The 12,963-nt window shown below is 33.5% G+C and overlaps 1 protein-coding gene and 1 long non-coding RNA gene across 3 annotated transcripts; both read left to right on the plus strand.

Moving 5' to 3' along the window:
• Positions 1-575: 575 nt before the first annotated feature.
• Positions 576-4,602, plus strand: LOC133830423 (uncharacterized). Of its 2 annotated transcripts, none has more exons than XM_062260401.1 (4): positions 576-727; positions 960-1,136; positions 1,848-3,206; positions 4,299-4,602. In XM_062260401.1, exons 1-4 carry the CDS (start codon positions 713-715, stop codon positions 4,329-4,331), a joined length of 1,584 nt encoding a protein of 527 aa, XP_062116385.1. In that variant the 5' UTR covers positions 576-712; the 3' UTR covers positions 4,332-4,602. The 2 variants fall into 2 exon arrangements, with proteins under 2 accessions (XP_062116385.1, XP_062116386.1); XM_062260402.1 differs by having other exon boundaries at positions 970-1,136.
• Positions 4,603-6,656: 2,054 nt separating this feature from the next.
• Positions 6,657-8,668, plus strand: LOC133830424 (uncharacterized). Its single transcript, XR_009892037.1, has 2 exons — positions 6,657-7,009; positions 8,285-8,668. It is a non-coding gene; the product is annotated as an uncharacterized LOC133830424 (long non-coding RNA).
• The last annotated feature ends 4,295 nt before the right edge of the window (positions 8,669-12,963 follow it).

The raw sequence follows: 12,963 nt of genomic DNA on the forward strand, positions 1-12,963 counted from the left end.
TATTTAATAAGTCATTAAATTTGAATTTGGAATGATTGATTCATAGTAATGAAAGTAATTTTTTTTAAAGAAACTATACGAGTAAAGTGTACAATAATTATAATTAAAAGTTATTAAGTGAAATTAACATTTTATTTTAAAAAAATTATGCCACAAATAGGGAGAACTAGAGTTACGGACGGTGTAGTAGAAGAAGCAAGGCAAACCAAACCGTTTCCAAATTGACCCAAACACTATTCACTTTAACTAACTCACCTCACCTTACTCACCACAAATAGAAACCAATCATCACATGCCACCTGTCAAACCCGGCACGCTTCCCACTTTCCCTCCAAAAGAAAAACAAAAAACCCTCCTTCAGTCCCTCTCACTCTCACCACAGCCACGTGTCACTTGCCACGTGTCACCCAGCCCTTTTCTGCGATCGGGACCCACACCCATGACGGCGCGCGCGGTCGTTTTGAAACGAAAGGGAAAACTGCACCGAAAGTGGTAGTATCGTAATAAGAGGAGGGTAACGAGGGTAGTTTGGTAGTATCGTCACCACAACTATCATCAGTTCATAACAGACAGCTGCTGCGAAAACCAAAGGGAGAAAAACATAACAACCCTCTCATCTTCTTCGTCTTCGTCTTTTTTTTCTCAAATTCAGACAAAAATCTCTGAAGAGAAAAAATAAAAACGGCAAAAAGTTTGGTATGCATTAGTGTAAATGGATGATTCTGAGGTGAGAATTTAAAGCTTTTTTTTCTGCTAGAACATAACCTACTACTGTTTTCCACCAACTTTTTTTGGTGGAATGGTGAAGAGGGTTTGAAACTTATTTTGATCGTAGTCTAATGCTTGAGTTTTTGATTGTTTTTGAGAATTCTCGATTTGGGTTTTGTTTGATATATTTTATTTTGGCGGTTTTGTTTGTTTGTTTTTGGTTTTTTTTTTTTTTTCTTACAAAAAAACAGAAATTGACAGCTTTGAAGAGGGCCTATGCTGATATAATCCTTAACACTGCGAAAGAAGCTGCGGGGCGTATTTTGTCGTCTGAGAGAAAAGCTCTCCGGTATGAGAGGGAGCTCTTTTCAACTAAAGAAGAAGCACTTCAGATGCTTCTTAGGCTTAAAAAGACCTTTGATTTTAAGGTATAATTGATTTTTCTTATGTGGGTATGCTTTAGTTTTTTGCTTTGAGTCTTGAGTGTGTTTTGTGTTTGTATATTGATGGCGTAGTGCCTTTTGGATTGGTTTCTCACTGTTGTGTTCTCTGATACGGGGTTGTTGTGAATTGTTATTAGGTGTTGCATTAGTTTCTCTTTTGTTTAAAATGTTATGGTTACCCGAGCTTTGTGGTGGGAAAATTTTGTTTTTTGTTCTTTAATCATTTAATTTGAGTGAAAACAAAATCATGTTTTGGTGGGCTTTCAGGGCTTATCATAATTTGTTAATGATGTGATCGCTGTTAAGTTTGGTTTATGTTCACACTGAATTAAGGCCCTAAAAATGGTTATAGCTAAGTTCATTGGTAGAAATTAACACAACTGTCCTTTGATGTTTTGAGGATCAATAAGCTGTAATCTGAGATTCTTTGCCCATGTTTCCCCACCTTAGTTTTAACGCATTCTCATATTGAAATAATCTGAAATCTTTGGTTCTTGGCTAAATAGGAGAGCCTAATGTACAATCTCGAACAATCTACATTTTTTTTGACAAAACTATCGTAACTTTTATTTGAGAGAATGAAAAAATACAATCTCGAACAATCTACATTTACATATAACATTCATTGGGAATTTAATATACAAAACTGCAAGACAAAATAATTTTGTACTCACTACTAGTTGTTCCATATTACAGGTAATTGAAGCAGATAAAGCATCTTTGAGTCAGCAGAGAAAGATTGAAGAGCTAGAAGCTCAATTGCAGGAAGCTGAGGATATAGTGAGAGATCTCAGGGAAGAGTTGAGTGAGGTGCATGCCAAATTGGAGAATACAAAGAAAAACCAAGCAACAGCACTGGATGAGAGAAATTTAAAGCGTGATACAACTACACATGAAAATGGAATTTCTCCAATAAACAACCAAGTGGAGTCTTTGAATGAGCAAAATTTAGAGAGTGATATTACTACACATGAAAATGGACTTCACAATGCTGAGTCTACATTTTCTCAGCCTAATTCACAACTTGATCCAGAAAAAAATTCTGGCTTGCACAAAATTTTGAATGGAAAATTTGAAGGTAGCATATGTTACAGTGCAGACAATTCTCACGCGAATCAATGCTACAATGATACCCCTGGGTTTGTTTCTTTGGTAATGAGAAGGAAAGAGCCTGAGCTGTACAAGAATGGATGTACTCAGAGAATTCGTGCAATTGAAAGAAAGTTGTTGGATGGAGATTCACCCGACTCCAAATTAAATAATGATGCAAAAGATGGGACATTCATTGGTAGAAATGATGACGGCGAAGGGGTACATGTAATGTGTACTCTAAAGGATGAAAATTATGTGGTACAAGAAACCCCATGTACAACCAAAGTGACCCTTATAGATTATAGCCATGTCCTGGAGATTCCCTACAAATCTTTTCGGAAAAAGAGGAGAAGAGCAGCTAGATATAAGAAATCTTTAGTTACTTCATGCAAAAATGTTCCTCATAATCTGGTCAAGGAAAATTTTCAAGAAGAGTCTGGTCTTATAGTTGATAATGAAAATGAATTGATCAATTCTTGCATGAAAACTGTAGAGGAACTTGGTAAAGAAACAATACCCGCTTCATCTCCAAAATATGATGGAATTGAATTGAATACACCGTCAAGATGTGCAGATGCTACAGGAAGTCATGTGGAGGCAACTGGTGAAGATGAGGCCTCAATTAATAAATCGGATTTGACAAGACGGGAAAGTTTATTAGTGGAGCTGGAGGTTCCACCTTGCAAAACAGATCTTCAGGAACATAAGGAATCAGAAGGCAAATTGGGTGCGAAAGTATCTGATTTAGATAATGGGGTTGAAGGTCCACCTGTAGGTAGTAAGTTTCTTAAGTACACATTTCGAAGAAAACGCAAGAAAAGTGCTTTATGCAGTCCTGAACAAAACAGTTCTTTAAAAAGAAACACTGCCGAGAAACAGAATGATTCTCTGGAGCCACAAAGCTCCGGCTTGATAACTGATTCATCTCGGGATAGTCGACGATTAGCACAAGTTGCTCACCAGGTTTGTACATCTTTTTATATTATTGTGAGTGAATGTGATTTCCTTGTGTTCATTCCTATGTTGCCTGTTGCTTTTATATTTCATTCCTTGTGTTCATTCCCATGTTGCCTGTGACTTGTGAAATTCTAAATAATGATTTCTAATTATTGACTAGTCAGCAGTCAACAGAAAATCTTGCACATAAGTATCAATTTTCAACCTTCTTATGGCTTCTGAAGTTGACTATGTTTCGGCATGCATCATGCTAGACAACCTTCTTATGCTGAATTGATTCTGGAATAAGTGTATTTTGGCATCTACTTTGAAAGCATTGGTACTGCTTAAGAATGTGATGATACTTAAATCAGGCTGAAATCTTTTCTAAAAGTTGGCTAATGAAATATATATATATATATATATATATATATACAAGTATTAACAAAAATGATGTTGAGACCAAACATTTGAAGAAACATAGTAAAGAAGAAAATTATGTGCATTTTATCTCTTAAGTTGATCGTCTATAATAAGATGTTGCATTTCCAACTTATGGTGAAAGCTAGACAAATAACCACCTTCTTTGACTTATTTAGTAGATGGCATCCACGGCAGTATTGGAAATTTTAATGTGCTAATTGGGTGCAAACACTTTCAAAATGTCTAAAACCTTCCAGTTATTTTTCGCAGTTTACTCAGTCTTGATTCCTAGACCACTTATCATTGTACTCAAATTCATATGTGTTTGTGTGCTTAACAAATTTTGAAATTTTGGTATTATGATATGGTGCAAACTCAAATATAGAGGCTTACTTGTAGTATTATTGAAGTGAGCCTAAGTTAACTACGCAAAATTTCAGAAGTGTTTCATTTTGGCAGACTTATCACATGTTTTGGGGGAGTGAAAGTGATTAATCATCTCTGATGGAAACTTGTATTATTAGATTTTGTTGGGAGCATAATTTGCTTGTTTATTGCTCTTATATCCGCGTTTAAATACATGTATGAATGGAATGAATGAACTTATTATTTTATGTTGGAATTTTCAGCCTTGAGTGATGAATTCAAAACACTCTGTTCAATTACTAACATGTTTCTGCATTTTATGTTGCCCAGCTTATTTCTTTGTCAGAGAAGAAATGGTGGTAGCAAAGGCCAAGAGGACATTTTCAGAGAAAATCAAACTCAAATCTCTCTACTGAAGAAGGTTTTTGGTTAGGAATAGGTAGATGATGAGTTGTAGATCACCAAGTAACTAATTTAGTATATCATTAACTACAGTTATTGTATTTCAAATCCCTTTCTCAAAAGTCAAAAGTCAAAACAATGAAGTTAATTTATATTTTGCAATTTCCATTCTTGGATAATTTCTGAGTGATTGGTATATCAATATATTGCAATATTACCCATTGTTATATTACTTGTGCCCTTCTCCTTGGTTTAACCACAAACCAGTTTCTCTTCTTTGATTGACACCACATGTTTTGTAGTCAGTATGGAAGTATTGGGTCGGAAGTAATAATCATCAAGGTTTTGCGTGTTACTTTCAAGATTGAAATTAATGCTTGAGAAGCCCTCACAACATTGTTTGAGAAGGCATTAAATTTCATTCTATTTGTAAAAGAAAAAAAACAATTAAATAAATAAATAAAACAAAACCAAGTGAATCAAGTTTGGTTTAATTGATAGTGTTTTGTAAAGGTAATTTGTTAAAAAACTCCCAAAAAGAATATTGGCAAATGGACATTTATGACCATATGTGATCATGGTAATATCACCTTGTGCAGTTATATATTACACTTGCCACTGAATGGCTTTGTGTTATATTTTTCAGATGAAGATGTTAATAAATTAAAAAAAATATTTATTATTTTAAATATAAGGCATCAACATGATGCATGCATTAAGATGGTAGACATTGTTGGTCCTCCTAAGTCTAGTTCTTGGGCTAAAGCAGGGGTTGCTCTGGCTTTGGTTTGCCTCGTCGTTCTTCTCGCATTCTACTGCAACTGCAACTGCAACTGAGATTAAGAATGATCCTTCTTTCTTATACGATACGATGCAGGTACTTTATTCTTAAAGTGTATTTGTGTTTTCTGGTTTCACTTGTACACAGTATTGATTTTAACTGTTTTGTGTTTACTTATATCATGTTTAACTTGTTTTCTTTCTTTTTTATAAATGGTAACCAGTTATTGTGTATGGTTTTTGTCCTTGTATATTTATGATGCTTTTAAACCTACCTCTTTCTCATGCTTATACTAGAACATAAGTAATTAGTGGGCATAATTATAAGGTATTTGTAGCAGAAGTCAACCAAACTAATTTATTGAAGTGAGTTGGTATATCAATATATTGCATTTTTTTTAATAACCAATATATTTCAATATTACCCATTGCTATATTGACTATCTCCCATCGATGATATAAACAAAGTCCTTGGTAAAATAAATGAACAAATGTTATATTTAGCAAAAATATTTGTAGTTGTGTTGTAATGCATTATAACATTTTAAAATATAAATTAATATAAAAAGTAACTATTAATAAATTAAATATTTTAAAAATAATTAATAGCAATACTGTAAATAAAAAAATTGTATTAAAATCTTTCACTAATGATTAATGGCATATTGTAAATAAAAATGTCATTATTTATTGTTGAAATGATTTAAATTTGAATCAATTTTTAGTATGTGTTAAATTTGACATAATTTTTAGTAGGTAATTGGCAACGGGCAATCTTTAGCACAATTTTTTTATTAGTTTGATCATTTTCTCGTTATGTTAATTTTATTTTTGTTATGTGTGATTCACAATTGTAAAGTTAATTTTGAGGTGGTCATAGGCATAGTGCTACACTTCTTTCCACAAAAGGTAAGTTTTAAGTTCAAACCCCCTCTAAAAAAAAGGGTCAATTTTGAGGATTTTTTTACATTATTAAAAGTAATATATTTTTATTATTAAAAGTAATATTTATATATAAATAAAATGGTACATAGTTTTAAAAAAAAATCTCACTTTTCTGATTCTGACCTAAACAACAATGTTATACCGATTTTTGGAGTGTCACTACCCATCGGCCAAAATCATGCCTAAGGCCTAATCACTTGTAACTTTGTATAATTTTTGAGTCAAGTACAAACTCAAACTCAAATGTAACTTTAACTCTTCAATATAAATAAGAAGAGTAGGCACCAAGAAAAAGAGAGAAAAATTGAGACAACTTTTTACCGAGATAGCTCTCCATCTTTAATGGATCCAAATAGCTAAAAGCTAAATACAAATGTAATTCATAGCTTGCAAGTTCAATAACAGTGACCGAGTGGATGTAGACTATTTTTTTTGGGCAAAACTACTATAAAATTCTCTATCCATTATTTCTAGACACTAGAAACACCTCATATACTTTATTTAGTTCTAAAAAATCTTCTCAATATTATTATTTGGGTATTAGACAAGTTAACAAAAAAAACAAGGGAACAGACATAATTTTATTTTATAAGGAAAATGATTATTTAATTAGTTAAGTGAAAGTTAAAACTAACACTCTTTTTCTATGGAAAAACGACATGAAACATTTGAGAGGAAACCATAGTTCAAAGTTAATACGACATGTCGTTAATGCAGAGGAATATATATGGAGAGCGTGAAAATGGCTCGAACAGTGATCGAGAGAGAATAAGAGAGAGATGGGAGTAGCGAGCAAGGCAGGGGATTGGGCATTCAAAGCTTTTACGGCGAGCCTCGGCGTGGTAACCGTTTATCTCACCGCCACTTTCTCCGTCAATGTTTACAAAGGCCTTGCTTGGCACAAAGCTCAATCGGTAATCCCCTACAAATTTTCATTACTGTCAGCTATAAGATCTCTCCTATGATTCACTTATGCCTTTTTTCATAGTCAAGCAATTCATTTGTATGTGTTTATCTTCTTCTAATTCTAGTTTTTTTCTTCTTCCCTTTTCAAAAATTTCCATGAAAGATTGTTCTTTTGCTTTATTTATTTAATGGGTCATGGGGTTTTGTTGAAAGGAATTGCTTATGTTCATTGTTAAGCTTTTTATATGCCTAAGTATTTTTAAGCATACAATAACATATTCTATATGATTCAATTTCTATGGAAGTAGTCAAGTTTCACAGAAAATGGGTTTTTGCTTTTGCATTAAGGTGGTGTTCTTGTTCCATTTTAGATAACATATATTGCTTTTTACACTTTAGGATTGTCTTTTGGTTTTTTTTTTTTTTTTTTAATGGGTTTTGGGGTTTAGCTGAAAGGAATGCTTATGTTCATTATTTTTGGCCTTCTTACATGCTCAGATGTATTTTAAGCAGACAATATCAAGTTCTACATGATATAGCAGCCGATAAGGGGTTTTCTTTTTGCATCATGAGAATGAGTATATGTGTGTTACACTGGTACTGGTACAGTACTTACTATGTTTTGGATCAGATTTATTGCTTTTGCAGTTTAAGATGTGTTTTTTGCTCTTTTTATTTACTAAATCAAAAAAATGTATTTTTGTTCAAGAATGAAATCTTATTGGAACTGTCTTATGCCCAAGTGTATTTGAGCATATATTAACGTATTCTATATAATACAATTCTAATGGAAGTACCAGCCATAAAAAAATATAGCCTTGTCACTTTAAAGAGATGTTTGGTCAATTTGATTGTTGAACATAATCTTTTAGAAGAATCCAAGCTCTAGTCCTGTGAGAAGTAGAGAGAATTATAAAATCGGATTATATGGAAGAATTCATTATCTACATGCTGTCTTCAGTTATTGAATTTTTTGAATGACATGAAAATAATTACTTTTAAGCCATTATCTGTGTGGGTTTACCAAGTCATAAGCCTGGCAATTTGCAAATTGGTTCTCAAATATTTATTCATACCCATGAGATTGTGAAAGGTTGTTTTGCTGACATTAGTTAATTCATGCAGTGTTTGTTATTCACGCACATAACTTTTCAGTTTGTAACATTGCTATTGATATTTTTGTACCAGCCAATAGCGTTCTTATTTGTTGTCTCGCTTAAATCTCTTTTATCAAGACATTCAAAATTGATGAAATGTTTTCTTTTTTCTTGATCTCTTTGCAGAAAATCAACAATCAGGATTCTAACGAGGAACCACAATGATGTTAAATCAACAATCAGGGTTCGAACTTTGAATTTACAGCATTTATGTTTTTTCTGTACGAGTACAAGTATGAATTATATTTTAGGTTTAAAAACCTCTGTTAATCTACTTGGTTCAATTTTATGATGATTTGAGATCCTTGGTTCAATATGTAGACTCGAGTGTAGTTCGAGTTCATTTTTTTTAATTTCACATGATATTTTTTTGTCCATGGAAATAAGTTTGTTTCTTTATGAGAGAAAAAGAATATTTTTTTTTATTGTTAGAGTTGGAGAGTGCAGTGCTCCGTAAAGCATATCATCCATTATTGTGTACACTTATATGAATGTTAATTTTTTTCTGAGGAGAGCTGTGAATCTTTGAAGAACATTTGATTTTATGTTTGTGGTATATTTTTGTATGTTATCTTCCTTAGATAACAGCTTTTTTGGTTGCCATAATGAAAAAAGTTCACGAACTTTTCACATTTGTGTAATCTTCAAAATTTCAAAGAATTCTGGCATAACCAAAACGCAAGTACATCAGAATTCTAAAGTTGTAGTTATATTGTAGTTTGAAAAATGTTTTAGTTTTAAGTATTTTTTTTGCAGATAACTTCGAGTATTCTATGTCTTACTAAATGAATAATTGTATTTGCTCAAAAAAAAAAAAAAAAAATTGTATAATAAATGGCTCAAAACAATAGCATCAAGAAATTAATGTTGTCATTTTTTTTTAGAAATGACCCTTTTACATTGGTGATTACCTAAATTGTCATTTTCTATCATTTTTATTTATTTATTTAGGAGTATATGACTTTAATACAGCGGTATATGTATGTTAGTTTTGTTTAATTAGTTTTTCTTCTAAGTTTTTTTATGGGTTGTTGGTATATTGTTTTCCAACTAGTGTATTTGTTTTTTGTAGTATGTTATATCATTTTTTTTATATTTAGTTTTTATCTTATTATACATAACGGTAGTATATAATTTTATATCATGATATATACATTTTAATGGTAGTATATAATTTTGTTAGCGTAGTATATACATTTTTTTAGTAATAATTTTGTAAGTTTTGTTTGTATATTATTGTTCAACTCAATATATATATATATATATATATATATATAGATAGGGTTTATACCTTTTTGGACCTTGTGTTTTTCCCCATTATCTGTTTGGACCCTGTGTTTTGACAAATTATTTTTTGAACCCTATGTTTTGTAAAATGGTTAAAATAGAACATTAAACTCAATTTTGATGAAGAAAAAAAATTAAATATAACAACACAGTTTTTAAGCAGAATGATTTTATTTTTGTTCTGAATTGTTAGTTTGGTAAATTATTTGTGATTTTAGTTGAGAAAACATTGTTCAAAATCGAGTTTAAGGTTCTATTTTAACTATTTTACAAAACATAGGGTCCAAAAAGTAATTTGTCAAAACACAGGGTCCAAACAGGTAATGGAAAAAAACACAGAGTCCAAAAAAGGTATAAACCCATATATATATATATTTTGTGGTATGGTTTATCATTCAACAACCCATCTGTTGGGTTTTATAGATCAAATTAAAGATTATACGCAGCGGAACAACAATCAAAATTGTTAATTTAACCCCACAAGATTTCTAGATCTACTTCTTCACATACATATATATATATGTATATATATATTGAATCAAAGATATGGATTGAAGATTACCTCTAGTCCTTCCTTGCTGCTATCTTTTTGTATGGGAAAAATCCTTGAAATCTCACTTAAGATTTTCCAAAATGTTCTCAACACAAAGAACGAGCGTGGGCTCGCTAGGCAAAATCTATTTATCAAATAAGATCTGATAAAGTTTGGACCTAAGTTTGTGAAGACAGTGACCTATGCTTGTATCACTGTTCTCTTTCTCTCAGAGAGATTTCACGATATATTATCACTGAAAAAGTATCATTCTGAAAAACTGATATCCTATATTTAATATATCCAATATATTAAAAATAAAATATTAGTTATTTTAAACAATTTGAAAATAACTCATCAGTTATCAGATTTTGTTTAAATAATAATGTTTTAATCATATTATAATTTCTTATTATTTATTTAATATTCAAATAACTAAAATTGTGCAACCAAGAAACTACTAAGAGTTTCTTATGCGTGTAGCACAGTGACTGTGCACTGTGCTACACGTGTACCACATGCCAAGGAAGGCATGTGGTTTTTCTTAATTTTATTATATTATTTATGTAACGCCCTGGTTGCCCCAGAACAGTTACGGTGAACGGTGGACCGGAAATTTGACTCGCTACCCGAGTCCTTTGGTCAAAAACGTGCTCTAAGTGTAATTAACAGGTTAAGGTATAAAACCAATAAAAAGGAAATGGAGATTTTCATTACAGACTGTTCTGCAGAGCTAAACAAAACGTTTACAAGTTGTTCTCAATACAAAATGGTCACTACTATTTCAAATTTACAATCCCGCCGACCTAAGCGGCAAAAATAGGGTAAACCCCCTAGTTCCTCTGAGAACTCCTTGGCCGTGGTGGTCAAGCGACCGCATATGTACACATCACCACATCAGCTCTCCACTCAAGGCTAGGTGAGCTTTTCTTTCCCTTTACCTGCACCATATAGCACCCATGAGCCAAAGCCCAGCAAGAAAACATAACACTATTCATAAACATTATCAAATGATTATCATTATAATCACACTGAGCATAAAGCTTTCAAACAATTGAGTGAACATCACATGAGGTCCTGATAAACCATACTAAGTGACTGACAAGCAAGTCACTGAAACAAATGGAAGAGTGGCTGCTAGATAAGCCACTAGCCTTCAACAGGTTCTGGTAAACCATACTGAGTGACTTTCAAGCATGTCACTGTTTCAAGAGGGAGAGTGGCTGCTAGGTAAGCCACTAGTCTCCAAGCGCTTATTTCATTCATCGACCCTCGGGGTCGGTCTGGCATTAATGCTCTTCGAGTCATTCAATGCTGATAGTCGATTAGATCTAATCTTGTTGGCTTGCGTTAACACGCTAAGGCCGTCTTGACTAATGAGTCAGCTCAACGTGACCAGTGCCCAGTATCACTTCCGAACCTGACTAATAAGTCACAGCTTCACAGTTGATACTAGCACCTTTGCCAAGTCTGACTAATGAGTCAGTACCATGCACAAGTGAGCAACATATGCTAAACATTTCATATTCAATCCAAGTCCATATTTACACAACCAGCATGCTTCATGAATATCCATGCATGTCACACTTGGGGTGCAGTTTTCTTACCTCTGGTTCTAGCTAGAATGAATAAAAGAACAATCCTGAGAACGATCAAGCTTTTGGTCCTTTAGCGGTTACCTGGTCATAACCAATTATGGGATTCTATCAATAAAATGAATAATAAAATGTTCCCAAACCAAAACCTAACCTCCGGGACATCAAACACTACTCAACCGGGTAGTAGGTTCAACCCCGAGGCCTAAGGTTTGAATCCCCATGCTAGAAACTTCATTTTGGCCAAAAATGCCCTAAGGGCCGCGGCCCTCCTTAGCTGCGCCGTGGCGCGCCCTCAAACAGAGAGGGCCTCCCCTGCCAGACGCCAAGGGCCGCGGCGCGGCGCTCAGCCCAGACCAGCACGCGAACTCAATTTTCCCCTGTATTTTTCCTCTCAAACCAGCCCTTCAAACCAGCTCAAAGCCTCCTCCAAACTCACAATTAAACCCCTAAACATCACCCATAACTTCCCCTCATCAAAACCCAACCTAAACTTCAATTAAAACCTCCTCAAATCCACACTTCCATCAAGAAATCAAAAGCTGAAAACTTAAAACTAAAATAGGGTATAACCAGAAACTCAATGGATAAAACTCACCTCAAACCTCCTTTGAACCTTCCTCAATAGCTAAACCAGGTCCACTAACTCAGCCCTTTGATCTCCTAGCTTAATTCCACACTTTGAGCTCAAGAACACCAAAGAAGAAAGTGGAGGAAATGAACGTACGGGAAGGAAGAAGACAACTCTGTTTTTGCTCTGTTCTGTACGGTTTCTACAGCCATCCAAACTTCACATATATCCAAACCCTAAATGACCAAAATACCCTTTAGTCACTAAAAGCCTCTAAAACCATTTCAAGGGTAAAATTGGTACTTTCCACTTATCCTGTTAATCATAATTAACGCTTCCCAATTCCCGCTAATCTCAATATTCTCAAACTCCAATAATTCACATCCCGTTACCCTTTAATGCCCGGTAATACTCTAATCATTAAAAGCACCCCGAGACTCACCCCGAGCCCCGAGCTTAAGCCCGTTATGACCAAACCGATAATTAACATACCATGATCGTCTCATGCCGAATGGCTCGAACAAACCCACATCATAATGTGGTCTCAAGATATATTACCAACATGCATCCAAATAAACAATTTACCCTCAACGGGCCAAATTACCATCACACCCCTGTAATTAGAAATATGGACTCACATGCATGCATTTCACATCATATTATAATATAATCAACATATACATACATTTTATCAATTAATAACACAATTAAGCAAGTATGGCCCTCCCGGCCTACTATTCACACTGTTAAACACATCGGGGAATTCGGGGCACTACAATTTAAATACCAAAAATCCCAAAAATAAATTAATTATATTTTT

Source organism: Humulus lupulus, chromosome 4 (assembly GCF_963169125.1).
Source record: "Humulus lupulus chromosome 4, drHumLupu1.1, whole genome shotgun sequence".
Classification (NCBI taxonomy): domain Eukaryota; kingdom Viridiplantae; phylum Streptophyta; class Magnoliopsida; order Rosales; family Cannabaceae; genus Humulus; species Humulus lupulus.

What these genes read in the sequence shown, in the direction of transcription:
- LOC133830423 (XM_062260401.1), top strand. An exon ending in AAAAGACCTTTGATTTTAAG is followed by an intron (nt 1,137 to 1,847) that starts GTATAATTGATT and finishes TCCATATTACAG; the next exon opens with GTAATTGAAGCAGATAAAGC. An exon ending in TAGCACAAGTTGCTCACCAG is followed by an intron (nt 3,207 to 4,298) that starts GTTTGTACATCT and finishes TATGTTGCCCAG; the next exon opens with CTTATTTCTTTGTCAGAGAA.